We start from the raw sequence: 19,763 nt of genomic DNA, 5'->3' as shown, positions 1-19,763 counted from the left end.
TTACCCCTATTTTACAGTTCAGGAAATTGAGGCAGAGGTTAAATGACTTTCCCAGGGCCACACAGCTAGTAAGTGTCAGACTGGGTTTGAGCTCAGGTCTTCCTGACTCTAGGCCCATTTCTCCATCCATTGTGCCACCTAGCTGCCAGTTAAGTGCCTGAGCCTGGACCAGAAAGCCAGTATGTGTGACAAATGGAACTTGAATCAAGATCTTGCTACTTTTTTGTTTGTTTGTTTGTTTTTTGGTGAAGCAATCAAGGTTAAGTGAATTGCTGAGGATCACACAGTTAGTAAGTGTCAAGTGTCCGAGGCTAGATTTGAACTCAGGTCCTCCTGACTCCAAGGCCAGAGCTCTCTCCACTGTGCCACCTAGCTGCCCCTGGACTTGAGGCTGACTCTCTAACATATGCACTCCGTGAACTCTTAAGAAGAACTATAGAATGTTCTTATAGAAGGTTCAAGTTGGAAGAGGCCTTAGAGGTCACTCATTTCACATGATAGATAAGGAAACTGAGTCTCAAAGTGGTGAATTTACTTGCCATAAATGCTTATTGACTGGTATAGCTAACTAGGAGCAGAGCTAGGCCTAGAACCAGAGCTAATGGCTCATGTGGTGTGGTACAGAGAGGTAAAACAGGTATGTGTGAGCATTCGCGAACAGGAGATAACAAACCTAGACAGCAAAATAAGTCGAGAAAGCCTAGAAGAGGTCTTGCCTAGGAGCAGCTGGGTGGATTTTCAAGGCTCTTTCTCTCTCCATTGATTACTCTCCATTGAGTTTCCTTGGCAGAGACATAGAGACAGTGCACTTACATGCACACATATGTTCTGCTTATAATTTTTATAAGTAGAGTCAGGGTTGAATTTTTTATAGCAAACTGTATTTTCCATGGGTGTTTAGTACATTTTTAGGTGACCATCTCTCTGCTCAAACCCATTATGCTTCTGATTGTCTTCATCCACCATTGTGCCACTGTCTTATCTAGCCAGGACATGCAATGACATGTTAATGTGCACTCAAACAAAACCGAATGAGGAAAGCATATTTTGTTATTGTTGTTGTTATTTTGCTAGGCAATGGGGTTAAGTGACTTGTCCAGGGTCATATAGCTAGTAAGTATCAAATGTCTGAGGCCAAATTTGAACTCAGGTTCTCCTGACTCCAGAGCCAGTGCTCTATCCACTGAGCCACCTACCTGCCCCAAAAGCATATTTTTTAGTATATACCGGTGCATCCTCAAGCCAGATAAAAATAAGGATAACTTTGGAATTATCCAGGGCTTCTGTATTATCCACACTACTTGCTTCTTTGCAAGAAAGTCAGAGGTTATTCAATAACTTCTTAGTGCTTATGGAAAGAGCTCCCATGCGAAGGAGACCTCATGGTTTTGGAAACTTGGACTGGGGAATAAGATGATCCAGAAAGAGTGCTTGAGATGAGGATTGGAAGTGTTCTTGTGCAGTGAGGGCAACTCAACCCAATTCAACCCGAATGTATTAAGCTATGTGCAAGACAGTGTTAGGCACTGGACTGATGTCTAATGTGATATATAGTGTTATATAAAAGCAGAACCAATCCCACAAAGTCACTGGCCCTAAGGAGTCTATAAATATAATAAATATAAATGAGAAGTCTCCATTGCGAGCAATTCAAGGAACTAGAAGTTTTCTAGTTCAATCAAGGGAAGGCTTCAGGGAGGAGCCTTTGGGTTTTAAAAAAAGAATGTATTTCAGCCTGCAGAGGTGGGGAAGGATGTCCATTCCAGGCATAGAGAACACTATAAGCAAAACCAACGAGAGTGAAGAGGGCAAAGCGAGAACAGTAGGGGCAGTGATTAGTTAATTGGACTGAAATGTAGAATACATGAAAGGTAATACCAAGAAGTGTCTGGAAGTTAGGGTTGGAGCCATACTGTAGAGGTCAGTTGTACCAGTTTCTGCTAAGGGCCAAACAGGTAAACCTGTTCTACTGCTTGGGTCCTCTGTCCATGAACAAGGCCCCTAGATGGCATAGTAGCTAGAGTGTTGGATTTGGAGTCAGGAAAACCTGAGTTCAAATACTACCTGAAAATATTTACTAACTCTCTGACCCAGGGCAAATCATCTAACCTCTATTTGCCTCAGTTTCCTCAACTATAAAGTGGGCATAATAATAGCACCTACCTCCCAGGGTTGTTTTGAGGATAAAAATGCTAGCTATTATTATGATCAAGGACCAATAGCTGAGACTAGCACCTAAAGCTCATGGGTTAGTGTGGCATGGTGCTAAGGTGTAGAACAGATGTATGGGAGCTTTTGTGCCCTCAGGAGAAGGAATGATGGCAAGAGACAAGTATATCCAGAAAAAACTTCAGGCATTTGTACTGTGCGGTGTCCAAGGGCATCCTCTCTTCTTCCACTTTTTCCCTAGAAAAGTGTCCCTTTAGGTCACTGGGAAATGCCTGGTACCCTGCCATGACCATAGCCCACTGTTTGCATGAGGAAGACCTAAAATGCAAGGCGAGAGTCCTGTGGAAGCTGGGCTTTCATATGACTCCTGATGTTTCCATGAGGAGCTCAGACCTCTTCATTTACTCTCCCTGGCACTGTGGCTTATGGTACATTCACAATCTTATTGCAGCCTGGCAGCTACAGTTTATCACCTAAGCACTTTTTTCTTGTTTCTCTCCCTGGACTTCAGAGGAGTTCTATGTCCAGAGGTCCTATGGACCTTTTGCTAATCTATAGAATCGGATTCTTGGCTCAGGGGAGAGATGATGCATGATTGGGCATAAAACACCAGAAATGGATAATCTGTTACTAATTGGCAGTATGACCTTAATCAAGTCAATTCCCTTTTTGTAGGCTTCAGTCTCTTCATCTGTTCAATAGAGGGTCCAAACTAGATATTCCCTTAGGTCCCTTCCAGCTCCAATATTCTGTTGTTCTGTTGTAAGCATATTGGCTATTGGCAAAGCTTTCTAGAAACTCTGTTGGTCCTTGTTTTTATATCCCAAGTGCTTGCTGTTTCTGGGTTTTGACCTCCTTTGGTGCTAGACAGATAGCCAACTAATTCTTTGGGCAGTTCCATGTGGTTAAATTTTCTACTCATGAGAAGAATCTAGCTCAGGAACCAGAGGGCCTGCTTCTGCTTTCCCTGGACAATTGCTTGATTTGCTGATTGTGTCGACCTGGCAAGAGAAGCATCGATTGATTAATTAAGCATACTTCCTGGACCCCTCACCTTAGCTTAATTCCTATGTCTGCCCCACCAGAACGCTGCCCTGGGCCTGGGGGTGAGCGCTTTCTTTTGGGGGATCAGCCGATGCCTACCACCCCCTCCCACCCTCTGCCTTGACATGGTCAGGGAGGAGATGAAAAGGCCAGCCACGGGGGCCATCATTAGAACAAGAATCATGTCGCCAGCACAGCCGAGATGCACATAATTAGAAATTAGAAAAAGGTCAGATCGCGTCATTATCAGCTCAATCAGCTGCCGAGTGCCACAGTCAGTTAATTTGGCATCTGTATTTTTTACAACCCCGCACACGTAGCCCAGCGGACTGTAACTCTTTATCCGGACAGATATACTGCGCAGCCGAGCAGGGACATAAAATGAGAGACCCCAAGCAAATGAGCTGAGATAATTGAGAGATTTATTTTTTATATATATGTGTGTCAGGGCAGCTTTCCTTTGCCCTTGAATATTGACTTTCATAAATGGGATTGTCAGGGGGACACTTGGGTCTGGGGAAACTTTGGCCCTCTGAAATACCTCATTGCCAGACCCTGGGCCTCCCTCTAGACCTCATTTTTTCCCAAGTCCAGTAAGGCTCTGAGTCACCTGCCTCCCATTACCATTTGAACACGCCTCCCTCTCTCTCTCTCTTCAGCCTGTTACCATTCTCTGCTCTCTCCTAATACATCCCTTCCCTACTTCCTTTCCATGCTCTAAATTTTCTCAGCAGCAGCAGCCTCCAGCCAAGAATGACTGAATTTTCTCCAGAGCTGCCAAGATCAAGGAGGGCTTCCTAGGATTCAGAAGAACCTTCTCTCTTGGGGACTTCCATCTGCCCCCTATTATCCATCACTCTTAGGGTTAGAATGGGAAGGAGCCTTAGAGACAGGCTTCTTACTTTATAGGTAGGGAAAATGAGGCCTAGAGAAGGTCAATGACTTGCCCAAGGTCATATAATGAGCAGTGTGGCAAAACAGAAAGAAGGTTGAACCTGGAGTTCAACTCCATTTACTATGTACCTCATCAGGAAACGTGGCGTTGAATCTTGCTTCAGATGCTGACAATCTTAGTGATCCTAGGCAAGTCATATCCCCACTAAAAGCCTCAGTTTCTTCATCTGTAAAAGGGGAATAATAATACTTGCAACTGCCTACTTCACTGGGTTGTTGTTGGAAAAGTGCATTTTGAAACACTATATAAATGTGAATTGTTGACGATATAGAGTTGAGCTCAAGTCTCCAGTATTCTAGGTTGACATTTATCTGCCCAAGGATATTTAAACCCTTGGGTTTCTTGTAGTAAATTTTTCATAACCTATACTAGAATCTTAAATGTGCATCTCTTAGGACATAAAGTGATTTGTCCTTAGGTAGCCTGCTCTGGGAAAGGGTTCATTTTTGCCTACTTTCTATGGCCATCTGACCATCTCCTTAGATGAACTACAGACCTCTTCTTCAGTCTGTTCCACCTCTGGTACTTCCTTTCCCCCTCTTCTCCCTACCCTCTCTTTCCCTCTCTTTCACCCCCCCAGCAGCCACTGGCTGGCACTTGGTAAAGTTTGTAAAATTTGCAAGTTCCCCAAACCCCTTTGAAAGGTAAAGGCTTTTTGTTTTATAAAATCTAATTTACAGGCCCCGGTGGTACAGGGCCGAAGTTTTATAGATTATGCAAGATTTCAAACCGGGGCTGTAAAACGTACGGTTCAGTTTCATGCATGGCATTTTTTTATGTGTAAATTTTTTAACATTTATGAGGCCCGTTTTAATGAGGCTCCAGTGTGACTCAGGGGACAGGTTATGGTTTCTGACCACAGAGCCTGCCCAGGAGCAGAGGCTTCAACTTTCAGGCCTGCTAGCCGCCTGGCCACAACTTCCCTAACCCATTGTAGGAGGTCCAGGCTGAGGTAAAGGGTCTCATGAGCCTTGCCAGCGACAGCTCGTTTTAGTCCTTGGCCAGGGCTCTCCTTGCCTGGGCAATTGTTGCTGCTGGATGAGAAACTGCTTCATGCTCCAGAGAGTCTGTGGCTCAGGGGAGATATAGGTAAAAATACCTAAAACTTTCACCTAAGAAAAACCTGTACTGACTTCTGTGGAATTTGTCTCTAAGAACTTTAGATAATCTAATCCACCCCCTCATTTTACAGATGAAGAAACACATCAGAGAGGCCAAGTGACTTATCCAAAATCACACAGCTGGGTCGTGGCAGTGTTGAAAATAGAGCCCATGCTTCTTGATTCTTTCCAACCTACCACAAGCCCTTTCTTATATTGGTTTCAAAATCCTCTGAAATGTCTCTAAACCCTGTTCTTTTCTCTCCTCTCCCCCTTTCCAAACATGCATTTAGAGTCAGAAGACTTGAATTCAAATCATGGGTCCTCCATTTACTGCCAGCGTGATTTGGGGTCAGTCACATCCCCTGTCTGGGCCTCAGTTTCCTCCTCTGTTAAATGAGGGGGTTTGACTAGATAATCCCTAAGGTCCCTTTTAACTCTGCATCTTTGATTATATGACTATTTCTCTTTTGCTCCAAGGCTACTTCATCTCTGATCAGTCTGGGGAAGTAGCTGGTCTGATGGCAGCAGTAGCATATAGGCGTTGTCCGTGCTTGCACTCAGGCTGCAGATTATTTTATTGCCAACACTTCTTACAAAGAGAGAGAGCTCAGGGAATGCCATGAATTTTTGATGTAAAGAGTCAAAAAAATTTTGACGTGAACTCTCCTTCATAGGACAGAAAGCCAGAATTATTCTTCTTCGTTTGTAGGTGAAGATGAGGCTAGACAAAGTAAGTAAAAGGAGCCTGCTTTTATTTAGAATGTTAAAGGATTTCATGCAACGTTTTCTTCATAGCTCCCCCTGCAAGTTGTATAGTGCATTTATTATTTTCATTCCCATTTTCCAGATCAGGACACTAAGGACAATAGCGATTAAATGACTTACTCAGGCTCACAGAACAAGCAAGAATCTGAGCCAGAACTGAAATGCAGTTCTCGTGACTTCCAAGATCACTCCATAAAGCTTCCTTATCCTTAGGCAGAACACAGTTCCTCAGACTGAGCTCTCCTGAGTTCTCTGTACCTGCCACTGGGTCAGCTCTGACCTTGACTCATGATACTTTCCCATTTCGTGGTTTGTTTCTCAGATAACCCTGGGAATCCCTGCCTACTCTCCCTGCCTACTTTCTAGGGCATTGCAGGTTTGTTGCCGTCTGCATGATGCTTTCTTCCTTGGAAATGAGTACTGTGTGTTTCTGCTCCTGCTTCTTCCTTTTATTGAACACTTCCTGGACCCCTAGTAATGATAGATCTGTGCCCTCCTCACCACCAGCCTTGAAAGAGATCTTGGCCTCCCAGGGCTCCCATAAGGAGTAAACTGTCCTCTTTTTTTTCTGCTGGCCTAGAGTAACTGGGCAGCATGCATATGGGCTTTTTGCAAGGTCGCATTCACTCACCCACTCATCCATCTGTACAATCATTCATTCTTTCATTGGACAAACATTTATTGAGTTTCCATTTTGTGGAAGGCATATTGCAAAGTATTTAGGTGCTGGAACATGGAGATTTTACAGGGAAAAAAATGTCAATTTCTACCTTCTAGGATCCTTAAGGGATTAGGGGGAAGGAAAACAAATTGACATGAAGCTCAAATAGACTGTGATAACTATAAGTACTTTTTTCTTTTAAAAAAATCTTTATTGATACCTTTTGGTTTTATATCACCATCATTTCTCTATAAATAAATCTTTCCCCACTTCCCTAGAAAGTAGGCCATCTCTTATAACAATAAAAAAGTTGTAAAATATCAACTAAACCAACCAATATATCTCTTGTATCTAATAGTATGTGCAATATTCCGTACCCATAGTTTCTCTGTCCCCCACCTCTGTAAAGAAATGAAGAAAGACAATTTTATCAGCTCTTCTCAAGGGCTGAGCTTTGTCATTATAATTATTCAGCATTTATTTTCATTTTTTTTTTGTTTTCTTTACACTGTGGTAGTCATCGTGTATGGATTATTTTCCTGGTTCTTTTTATTTCACCCAGCATCAATTCATCTCTTTCCATGCTCCTAAGAATTCTTCCCATGTCACTTCTTAGAGCACAGTAATATTCCATTTAGGCACCATACGAAATATTTAAACATTCCCCTAATAGACAGGCATTCACATTGGTTCCAGTTCTTTGTTACCACATAAAGTGAATATAATATGAATATTTGGTTCATGTGGGACTTTCTGTCTGTCTTTGACCTTATTGGGTTATATGTTGAGCAATGGGATCTTTGGGTGAAAATGTAGGAGGAAAATTTTAGTCCTTTTCTTTTTAACCTAATTCCAATTGCTTTCTAGACTAATTTGAAGCTCTATCAACTGTGGATTGATGTGCCTGTCTTTCCTTAGCCCCTCCAACATTGATTATATTCCTCTTTTTTCATCATTGCCAAATTGCTGGTTGTAAATATGTGAATGTAGATGCTTCATTTAAAAATAGGTTTGTAATTCTGTTAGGTAAGAGAAATATTGTAGAAAATATGCTGGGATTTCAAGAAGTCATTTGACAAAGTCACTTATAGTATCCTTGTAAACAAGACCTCTTCAAATAGGAAGTAAGCTGTTTGAAGGATAGGAATATTTCAGTTTTTCTTTGTATTCCCAGTGCTAGGCCATAATAGACATATAATATTTATTGAGTGATCGATAGAAACTAGATAGTCAGTTTCACCAGTACAGGTGGGTGGATTCTTATTCCATTGTACCATTATGCCCAAAGCATTGATTGATTTCTAGACATGTGCCTGTTTTCTCTTCTATCTGGTTCAGTATTTTTATTAATGAATTAAATAAATACATATGTCACCCAACAAATTTTCAGATAATAGAAATATGGGAGAAGTAGCTAAAGCCTTGGATGATGGGCTGGAGGCAAGACAAAATTTAATAGAGATAAATGTAAATTCCTGCCCTTAAGGTTAATCACATAAGTCCTAGGTAGGGAAGACGTAACCAGTTCATGTGAGAAAGACCTGAGAGACTTAGTGGACCACAGCTTCAATATGATTCACTACTATGATATGGCAGCCAAAAATGAGAACTTGATCTTTTAAGCTTTCTTTGTATCCTCAGAGCTTGACATAGAGCCTGGCACATAGTAGGCACTTAATAAATGCTTGTTGGTTGAATAATTAATAGAAGAATAGTATCCAGGATAAGGAAGATATAGTCCAACTGTATTTTGCTTAGGTCAGACACATATGGAATACCGTGTTTAAGTTTGGGGCACCACAATCTAAGAGGGACATCAGTAATTTATCATGAGTCCAGAGATATGCAGTCAGATTAGGAATGATGTCATAACAATGCCATATGAGAAATAACTGAAGAAATGATGGGTATTTAGCCTCGAAAAAAGAAGCCTTAGGGACAACAACATAGCTGTCTTCAAATATCTGAAGAGATAATATGTGAAATAGCATTTAAATTTGCTCTGAGTAGCTCCAAAGTAAAGAATTAAAACCAATGGAGAGAAGATAAAGGAAGGGGTTGGAATGGAGAGGAGGGATTGTGATAATTGCCTTTAAGCACTGAAAGGGTATCATATGGAAGAGGAGCTTAATTTATTTTGCCAAACTCAAACCAATTGATGGAAATTACAGAGAGGAAGAGTTTCTTTCAAAGAATCATTTAGATTGTTCAAAAGTAGAATGGTGGACTTGAAGTAGTGAGCCCCCTCTCAATGGAGGTCTTCACATACAGGCAAGATGCCCCCTTGTCAGCAACACTGTAGAAGGAATTCCTCCTTAGGTACAGGTATTGGACTACATGACCTCTGAGATTATTTCATATCATTTTATGATAAAACTCATTATAAGGAAGAACTTTTTAAGAATTAGAACTGTTTGACAGGAGAGTGGGTTTCCATATAAGGTAGTGGCTAACCCCCTCACTGAAAACGTTCAAGTAGAGGCTGTCTAAACACCTGCAGGGACGTTTTGAAAATGATTTCAGTGTACAGTGGTAGATTATACTAAATGAACTCTGAAGTCCCTTTGAATTCTAAGATTCAGCGATTCTAAAATCCTGCATTATAATGGGCATGGGGGAAGGGGAGAGCAGTAAGTATTTCATAGGGAACATAAAGATAAGTTTAGAGTTGGAAGGGATCTCAAAGGACATTTAGGCTAACCCTTTTCTGGGTGAAGAAAGTGAGGCTTATTGAGTTTAATTGACTTACCCAAGGTCACAAAACTATTTTATGGTATGTAGGTTTTATAGGAAAAAGAAAAATACTTGGACAAAAAAATGGAGATGGTGCTTAACAGATTTACAGGGGATACTGTCTCCCGTGGAATTGTTACTATACTGGAAGACAAGAACAATATTAAAATAATCTTGGGAAACTAGTCATATCAGAATGAAATTCAACAGGAACTAGTACAAAGTCATCTATTCTTAGAAGCAAAAGCTTGACAATAGAAATATAGAATGAAGAAGACTAGGACTTATAGTTGACCAAAGCATGAACAAGCAATTCTGTTGTGGAAAATGGCAAGGTTGGGGAGGAGATACCAACACAGACAGAACAAAAGGGAGAGAGGGGAAAAGGGGTGGGAGTGAGAAAAAGTTAATTTATTAAGTGCTTACTATGTACCAGACGCTACACTAAGTTGTCAGTTGTATGCCTTCTGCCGTATTTCTTGGTTAGATCCAAACTAGCGCATTATGTCTCATTTCATTTATTGTACTTTTTAAAAGAACGTGAAGAAACCAGGGAGGTTGCCAAGAACATCAAAGATGATTAGGGAATAGAAAAAGATCATGGCATTTAGAAATGGGAAAGGTCTATGGACTCCAGTTCTCTCATCTTACAACAGAGACCCAGAGAAGTTGTTGCTTCTGGGTAATAAGTAGCGGGGTCAGGATTCGAGTTCAGGTGTTTGATTCCACGTCCTTTGCTCCTTCCATTACATCACACTGCCTTTTCTAGGAGAAGAAAGTGAAACAAATCAGAATTACTTTTCCCAGAGAGGAGCTGCTCAAATATGAATTGAATGCTATCATCTACTATTGGAAGATTTTATAAGTGAAGTGCTTATCAGTTGTTTTCCATGTTTAGAGAGAAGACTGAATAAGAGGAAAGGAGCTTACCTTAAAGCTGGGAGGATTTTAACTGGATATAAAAACATACTTCTTAACCAACAGAGTGATAAAACCTTGAGAGGCCTACTGAGGCTCTAAGTCTGTATTTCTAGACAGTATTGAGAAGGGAAGTGACAACAGTCTGTGCTGGACTATTTAGATATTTATCAGTCTAAATGCAAGAGGCTGGATCAAATGATCCACCATGGTGTCTTCCAGACATTCCTGGGCCATTCAGAGGATGCTAGAGAGAGGAAGGGAGCAATTATAATGAAGTTGCTATCCAGACATGAGGGAGGGAAGGCTGGAGAGGTAGAGGGTGCATTGCCAGGAGGATAGATGGAAAAGATATGAGAGAAGTGAGGATGGCTTTATAGGTTCAGGTTTAGTTATCCCAGGATCTTGTGTTCCTGACCTCAATCCTTCCTTCTAATTACATTTCCTGCCAGAGAAAGGTGGGTAGAGTAGCAGCTAGACTGCTGGGCCTGGAGTCAGAAAGACCTGATCTCAAATCTGGCCTCACTTACTAGCTCTGTGACCCTGGGCAAGTCACTTCCTCTCTCTGGATCTCAGTTTCCTAATTTGTAAAAAGGCAGTTGGACTAGATTTTTGTCACATCTCTTCCAGCCCTAAATTACAGAGCCCAGCTGGAGACTGGTAGTTGTCATTACATGCTGCACAACTTTCAATGCTAATGGGAGGCCTCTCCTCCTGCCCCCAATACCCACCCCAACCTTGTTCATGGATTGTCAGAACCCTCCTCTCTACTCAGTTCTTCACTGATTACGAAGGATGCAGGTGAAGAGCTGAGTGAGTGATTATCCCACTGTATTGTGTTTTCTGAGTTGTTGCTCAGCAAACAATGACTGGGGACTTCCCATTCTGACTGAAGAGTCAAGATACACACAATCACACAAAGATACACAGGCAACAAATACAGTCAAGAACACATAAATACCTGTAATGTAAAGGACAATCGTACAGTGCTAAATACATGACCACTTCTGTCCCCTTGGCCCAAGCTGAGTCAGTGAGTCAGTCAACAAGGACTGACTGAATGCCTGAAGGGGAAGTAGTACCACGTCAGAAGCTTAGGATACAGACTGAAGAACAAACACAGTTGGGGCAGTTGGTGGTATAGTGGATAGAGCACCAGCCCTGGAGTCAAGAGGACCTGAGTTCAAATCCGACCTCAGACATATAACACCCACTAGCTGTGTGGCTCAGGGCAAGTCACTTAACCCCAATTGCCTCACCAAGAGAAAAAAAAAAGAGAACAAATATAGTTGTATCAAATATCACTGATTAAATTCTGATATCCAAAAATAAGCATAAAGAGCCAAAGATTACAAACTTGAAATGACCAAATCAAAACATGCTCCAGATGACTAATCATTGAGAGAAATGAAAATTAAAACAACTCTGAGGTTCCATCTCACAATGATGTGACACAGAGTTAATGTTGTAGGGGTGATAAGAAGATAGGTACACTGATACACTGTTAGCGGTATAACTAAAAAATTCTAGATTTCAATTTGGAATTAAAATAATAATGATAATACATTTGCACAGTGCCTACTATGTGCCAGGCACAGTGCTAAACACTTTACAATTATGATCTCACTTTGTGCTCCAAACAATGCTAGGAGGTAGGTGCAATATATTATCCCCCTTTTACAGATGAGGAAACTGAGGCAGGTAGCACTTAAGTCACTAGCCCAAGGTCACAGAACTTGTAAGTACGTGGGGAAGGGTTTAAACTCATTCATTCCTGATTCTAGTCCTGGGCTGCCTGTACTGTGTCTCTTTGATAGGCAATACAAGGAGACTAGGTAGATACAACCACAATAATGTAAATCAAAATATCATAAGAGGAAATTAACTGAGGAAATGAAAAATCCATAAAGATCCCAGACAACTGATAATGAAACATTACCTTCGCCCTTTAGCAGAGAAATGGGCGACTACCAGGACAGAATAGTGTATAGTTTGTATGATGTGGTGACTATCAAATACTTTGGCTCAATTGGTTTAGTTTTGCACCTAGGTGGTGTATAGAGTGCTGGACTTGGATTTAGGAAGACCTAAGATTAAATCCTGCCTCAGATGCTTACGTGGCGGTGTGACCCTGGATAAGTCATTTAACAGCTCTCAGCCTCAGTTTCTTCACCTATAAAATGGGGGTGATAATAATAGCAACTACCCCACAGAGTTGTTGTGAGGACCAGATGACATAACACCTTAAAGTTCTTTACATTACTTAAAGCACTTTCAAAATGTTAGCTATTATTATTAGATATCATTCATTTTCTTTTTTTTTTATATTATTCATTTTCATAAAGGAAGCTTCAGTCTGGAGAGTTTGAAATGATGCATAATTACTGTAAAAAGTATGTTGATATATGGGGGAGCTGGCAAAAATTAGAAATTATTTGGACCTTTTGGAGAATTAGGATAGGATTAATCTAAGAAGGCTTCCTGGAAGAGGTTGGATTAGAGCTCTACTAGCTCAGAGATGGAGAATATCTACATTTCCTGCTGCATTCCATGGCAGCTTTTCTGGAAACATGGCCTCCTTAAGAAGCTACACAGTTCCCTTGGATGCTGCTTCAGTGAGTCATGCTGCTTCTGGTCCCGTGGCCTTGGGGTCACAGAGATGGGGATGGGAAAGACATGAATGGGTATGCATGATATCAGAATTGATGCCATGACCTCACCTCTCCCTCCTTCCCTGCCTTTCCCCACCTCTCCAGATGGTGAAAGCAATCCAGGTTCTGAGAATCCACCTGCTGGAGTTGGAGAAAGTGAATGAACTCTGCAAGGACTTTTGTAATCGTTATATCACCTGCCTCAAGACTAAGATGCACAGTGACAACCTGCTCAGGAACGACCTTGGAGGTCCCTATTCCCCCAACCAACCCTCCATAAACCTGCACCCCCAGGTAACATACGTCTCAGGATAGGCTTCCTCCAACTCAGGGTTCTTGGGGCCCTCTCTCCCCTTTGACTCCTTAGCTGGGCCTAGCACAATAATGGGTGGGCATCATGAAGATACTTGAGGATGCTTTGAGAGGGGCCTCATTGGCTCCTTTAGTTGTCAAGACTCTCCTGGGCTCATCTCATGTAGTCTCCTAGGGCTGACAGCTGGCGGTAGTTAAGAGCCTCTAAAGAGATGACATGAGTGAAGTCTCCAAAATAATGCTGAGCAAAGTGTTCCCGTTTATAGGTGAAACAACTCTTTTGGAGAAGGAGAGTGTCTTTTCTGAAGTAGGGACAAAACTGAGACTTATATCCAGGCAGCCAGGCTCCTGATTTTCCATAAGCAGCATACCTTCAACCCTAATGCTGAAGTATTCTGGGCAGCCTGAGTTCTTGGTGGTGGCTGCTATGGGCAAACTGACCATTCTTCAGCTCCTTTCTCTCCCTGCTGGACAGTTCATCTCTTTGACCACTTTCTTCTGATGGTTCTTACATCTTCTCACCCCACTGTTGCTTCATCAGCGTTTATTTTCGGGTTCACACGATACATGACCCCAAAACTTTGCGTGATTGTCCAATACTACTTCTCCAGCTCCCTCTACTTCAATCTCAAAGAAGCTAGAAGGTAGGAAGAAGGGCAGATTCTGTATTCTAAGTTGAGATAGATCACTGTGGTATACTCCAACCTATAGCTTAAGAAGCCCATCAAAAGAGAGCTCTGCTGACCCCTCCAACTCATCATGTAAGAAAGAGATCTAAGGACATCTCTTCACCAAACTTCCATCCAAAGATGAGCCTCACCTTGGTGGTATTTGCTATTTGTATAGAACTCTTGGTTCCTCTCCTAGAAAACATGGCACACGGGTCCTAGTTCTTCGGTAGAAATCCCAACTGTACCATTTAGTGTCTGTGTCACCTCATGCAAGGTATTAACCCTCTTTAAAGCTCAGTGTCCTTGTCTGTAAAATGAGGATTGGAAGAGGTGACTGCTAAGGTCCCTTCTAACTATGAATCTATGATCCTATAAATAATACCTCCCTCTTTTGATTCTTCCTGTTCCACTTTGAGGATATTTCTAAGAGGAAGGGTAGGAAGATGACTTTATCTCCTCTTCCTTCAATCTAAACATGTTGAAATGTCTTCTGAAGAAGTTTTGTGATGACTCATTCTCTTCATACACCACATCTGGTGGGGTGAGAGAGGTGAGGAGTGGGTACAAACTGTGAAATGCTAGAAGGGGTGACAGGGAAAGACTGTGCCATCTTATTCCCAGAAGGTCTTCTGGAACAGGAACCTTCCTGTACACCTACAGCCATATTCCCAGGACACTTTAGATTGGATGGAGGCAGGCAAAAGAAGGGAATGACTCTAAGAGAATATTTCTTTGACGGTGAGCCACATCTCCTGAGATTCTCACCCTGAAAACAAATACCATCCTTGCTATGTAAGACCTTTGTGAAACTGGAACAAAGTGAAAGGTGTGGAGTGAGGACTTTGGATAATGTGGAGTGTGGGACAAGAAGTTTATTTCCTCTTTCTATTGCCTGAAATAACCAAATCATTTTATCACAGATCTGAAGAAGCCGCCCAGGCTTCTGTTTGCTAATATTCTCTTGAAATAGACTCATTCCTTCAGAGTCTTATTGTACTTTCCCTTATGATCAAAATTAGCAAGAAACTTGCATAAAAGAGGACAATAATTGCTCAACGAGCATCTCGTTTGTAATTTATTAGTTTCTATTATTGTGGGTTGCTATAGCAACGGTGCGCAGCCCCGGTGACGGGAGAGATTCAAGATAGGAGCTGAGGAGGCTGTGAGGCCTCACCAAATGGAGATGCACATTTTTATCAGTAATTTTCATGAAAATAATAAGTGAGGAGTTAATGAGATGGAAAGCCATCCTGTGGCTATTGTGAATTTTTTTTAAGTGTTGATCTAATTAGAATGCATCAGTCAGGAAAAGTAATGAGGATTTAGTGCCTCACAGAGATGTGAGGATCATATCAGAAAATTAGCACAAGTCTTTGGAAATAATCAGGCCCTTAGAGAGGCACTGGATTCCCCCTCCTTGGCCCTCCAACTCTACCTCTAGGTCTGGAGTTGGGGGGGGGAGGTTTCCAATGAGGAGCTATACTGTGGAGGGGAAAGAGAACTGGTATGACTTGTGGGCAGCAAACAGTAAGTGAGCAAAGGCAGTTTAAAAGCCTCTTTGGAATCTTACTAGGGCCTGGGGACCAGAATCTGGCAGGGCCATCACAGGCTGTAGAGCTTTGGGAGGGAAGGCAAGATGGGCTGTGGGTAAACAGGATCTCAAAGAAAATTGGTACTACTGGGTGGCCATAGCACTTAAGGTCTTTGGGAAAAGGAAGAGGCAACTTATATCACTATCGTTTCAAACTTCAGACCACTGAGTAGGGAAAAATCTGATCCTAGGGATAGATGTTTCAAAAACCCCAAATCTCCTCAAAGAAAGGAGGCTAGGAAATAGCCAGGGATAGAGAAAGGGAGGCAGGATGAGTGAGATAAAGAGAGTTAGGAAGAAGTTTGGGTAGTCCTTTTCTGGGAACTGAGAATCCTAACCTTTGAGCTGAGGAAAGGAAGCATGCCCCAGAGGAAAAAGGAAAAGTACTCTGTGACATTCGTCATGGTTCAGCCTTAATCCCCCCCAGCCTAAAATAGCAGCACTGCCTGGCTGGCTTGGGGAGGGGTCTCTTCCCTTTGGAACATGATCTGAAGGGATCAACATTCCTTTTCCTCCCCCTTCCCCTTCCCCTCCCCCAGCTCTCCTCTCTTCTCTCTCCTTATACCCCCTTCCACCCCCACCTCTGAGAGCTTTGTTGCAAAATGCTGGCTCATAGTTTGCCTCCATATGTTAAATTTGTACATTGGTGTTGAAAAATGAAAGAAATTTCGATTTTTTAGAAACCAGTCCTCCCACCACATTACCTCTCTTTTGGCTCCTTTCTCCTTAGCTATTTGCATCTACTACTGACTTTTCTGGTTAGGAATTGACGGGGGGTGGGCAGGGAAGGCAAGGAGGTTAAGCTGCTTTTGTGGGGCACAGGTAGATTCCCTGTGATACCACTTTACAGAAGCAGGGTCCAGAGACTCTGGCTACTGTTGCTGCCTTCCACAGGCTTCTCCACGAAGCTTACTCCAGCATACCATAATCTTTCCCACTTATTCAGCATTAGGTCATACGTATCAAAAGTTATTTAACTCCTCCTTGCATACTAGTCTCCTGTCCTAGTCAAAAATTATAGGCTCCTCTTGAGCAGGGCCTCCCTCAGCATGTCCTTTATATAGTAGTAGTTGAATTCAGTTGAACTAGTACAAAAAACATGTGGTTTCTGCTACAGGCCAGTAGGTTGTCCAAATGTGGAATGGGAAAAAAGAGAAAACTTGTTCCTGGCAGGATCTGAGTGGGGGCTAGGTTGCCTATTTTGGGGGATAGTGTGGAAAGGATTCATGCTTTAGGTAAGATTGTGACAGAATGATCTCCAGGGTCCCTTCCAAATAGACTATTCTGTGAGTCTGTAATTGCTTTGCTTTCTGGGAAAATCCCAGCCTGGCAAGTACAGGGGAATTTCCCATCTTTGTGCTTGGATGCCCTACCTCCCCAAGGAGATTGTAACCTCCTTGAAAGTAGGTGCTGTCTTAGATTTCCTTTTCTTTTCCACAGCACTCAGTATGTAGCATACACTCATTGTGTACCCACTGAATGAATGACTGGGCATTATTTTCCTAGTGGAAATTATTAGCCTAAAGCAATGTTTTCAGTGGATTAAGAGGAATAAAACACAGGGAACAGCTGTTTCCTAGGCTCACTCCAAGTAGGAGAAGCCAGAAGCTTGGAGCAGGCTGCTCACAAAGGCAGTGGGCATTTGGCATTGCAGAAACATAGTTTAGAGAAAATATAATTGAGCTCAGGAATCAAAAAACCTGAGTCTGAATCCTATCTCTACTGTTAATTGTGTGACCTTAGGCAGGTTATCTAATGTCATTGAATTTTAGTTTCTTTCCTACAAAATGGGGTCATAATTGTAGTGCTGTGAGGACCAAACAGTTCAATAACTAGCAAGCTGTGTGCCAAGGGCGAGCTGCACAAAGTCCACCCCGTCCTGGGACTAAGGGTGTACAACAGAGGGGGTGTCAATTCTGAGTCCTTGGGCAGAGGGACCAAAGAAGGGGCAGCTCCTTGTTTGTGAGGTCAGACACTAGTTTGATCAAGAAATCTCCTTCCAGGAAGGAGGAGGTAGTTTCATGGTGGAACTGGCTCAGTGGCCAGGGAGGCAACCTTGGACTTGCAGGGATGGGAGCAGAAAATAGTGTCAGCTTTTATTCAATACAGCCTAATCGGACCTAGTGAGCATTTATTAAACACCTTTGAGGTACTGAGCATTGTGTTAGACAGAGGGGATACAAAAACGAACATGAAAAAAGCCCTTGTGCTCAAGGAATAAACATGTTACTGCTCTGTCAGAGCAGCTCAGTTTACATGCTGAGAATCTACCCAGCCAGCTCTGGGGAGGCTATCCATCCCTGGAAGTTTCCTGCCTGGTCGTGGGGCTCAGTCACTATGTGGAACATACAGAGCAGGCGGTGGAAAGAAACACCTCTCCAGGACAGAAGTTACAAAGTGGTCAGACCTTCAAACCTACCAAGACCCCTGAGTCTTTGGAGCTCCATCTGTCTACCTCAGCAGCTGCCTGGTACAGTGCAGGCATGAAGTTCTCCATCCTCCAAGCCCTTGCCCCTCCCCCAATTCAACACCAGGAGACAGAGAGAGTAGCCCTTTTCAGTCAGTGAAACCTGAGCAGGGCCTTCCGGGAAGGAATGTTCCTTAAGAGCAGCAGCTGTTTCTTGTCCCCACAGTCCAGAGCTGCCTATCCCTTGAGACTAGAGCCCCTGGCCAGAGCAATACAGAAAGAGGATTAGGTGGCTTGTTTATAGGCATTTGGCTTCTTGGTTGGGAACCTACCCTGATCTTAGAGGGGCCTCTGGCTGGACCCAGGGAAGAGAGGGACAGGAGGGGGAGACTGCCAAAAAAGGAGTGGATAGATAGCAAAAGCTTCCTACCTGATCAATCTGCAAATAAATATGAAGCGCCCACCATGTTGCAGGCACTGTGCTAGACATTAGAAGAGATGTAAGGAAATGAAGGACAAAGTCCCTTCTCTCGAGGACTCCCCAGTTGAGCTCAAGAGACAGGCTCTGCCTGGTATATAAGGAATCCTGCTTTTATGCAGTCAGGTGCTGAGTTGGTTGATTCTTTCTCACCTCTCACCTACACTGTTGTAAGAGCCTCCTAATTAGACTTCCAGCTTCCAGTCTCTGCCCTCTCCAATCCATCCTCCTCACCACTGCCAAAATAATCTTCCTAAATTACAAGTCCAGTCATATTACTCCCCTGCTCAAGACTCTTCAGGGCCTTTTATGATAAAATATAACTTACTCAGCTTGGCATCTAAAGTGATTCACAATTTGGCTACAACTTCCCTTCCTGAGCTTATTTCACATTACTCCTCTTCACACCATCTTCCATCTAAACTGTCCTATTCACTGTCCCTTAACTTTTTAGATTACCTTCCGTCCCCTCTACCTTTACACAGGCTGCTCCCCGTGTCTGGGATGCACTCCCTCCTCGCTGCTGTCTCTTAGAATCCCTGTCTTTCATCAAGGCTGAGTTTTTAAGTCACCTGCTATTGAAGGCTCTACCTGTTCCCCCTATTCGTTAATGCTTTCTCCCTCCTCAAGTTATCATAGATGTGCTTATCTCTTTACATTCTGGATTCTCCCCCTGCCCTAGAGAATGCAAGCCCTTTGAAGGCAGGGACTTTTTATTTTGCCTACAGCACCTGGCACCTTTCAAGAGGCTTGAAAAATGCTTGTTGAATTGGATCAGGATACAAATGCAAAGCAATATAGAGTAGAAAGAAGTGAGCAGTATGTGTCTAATGGAGACAGACATTAGTCAACAAATCAAACATTTCTTATCTATGTTCTAGAGATGCAAAGACCAAATACCATGCTAAATCTCAAGATGTTTGCTTTCTGTTGGGAAATAAGTTTTTCTAACATTTTAAAGGTAAGAGAGGAGAAGTAGATTAGAAGTTAGAGGAGTTAGAAATCCCATGTTTGGCTTCTTACTATCTAGTGATATTTGGCAAATTGTTCCATCTTTCTGGGCCTCAGTTTCCTCCTCTGTAAAGTGAGGGGATTCAATTAGATGGTTGAAGGTGTCTGTACTTAAGATACTGTGAAACTATCATTCTAAAAACACTGAAAATTGTGGTGGTTAAAGAAAACTTTCCCAAAAAGAGGGGCACTTGAACTAGTTCCCTATGGAACTCAAGATGTCATGATGAGCCCTGATGAGGGTCCCAGTGGCCCAGGAGCCCGGCTTATTCTGGAAGACTTAGTCTATGAGGC

General features: G+C 42.6%; 1 protein-coding gene across 5 annotated transcripts in view; it reads left to right on the top strand.

Moving 5' to 3' along the window:
• Positions 1-19,763, top strand: part of PKNOX2 (PBX/knotted 1 homeobox 2) — a 346,894-nt gene that overhangs the window by 285,150 nt on the left and 41,981 nt on the right. For all 5 annotated transcript variants that reach the window (XM_078147126.1, XM_078147127.1, XM_078147125.1 and 2 more), the window contains one exon: positions 13,105-13,293. In XM_078147126.1, the coding sequence (XP_078003252.1) occupies positions 13,105-13,293 (189 nt within the window). The remainder of the gene's footprint in view (positions 1-13,104; positions 13,294-19,763) is intronic.

The sequence above is a fragment of the Phascolarctos cinereus genome, unplaced genomic scaffold (genome assembly GCF_003287225.1).
Source record: "Phascolarctos cinereus isolate Bilbo 61053 unplaced genomic scaffold, phaCin_HiC Scaffold_726;HRSCAF=1367, whole genome shotgun sequence".
In the NCBI taxonomy this organism is placed as follows: Eukaryota; Metazoa; Chordata; class Mammalia; order Diprotodontia; family Phascolarctidae; genus Phascolarctos; species Phascolarctos cinereus.
The sequence above is the reverse complement of the archived record's forward strand: the minus strand, read 5'-3'. Positions and strand labels throughout refer to the sequence as shown.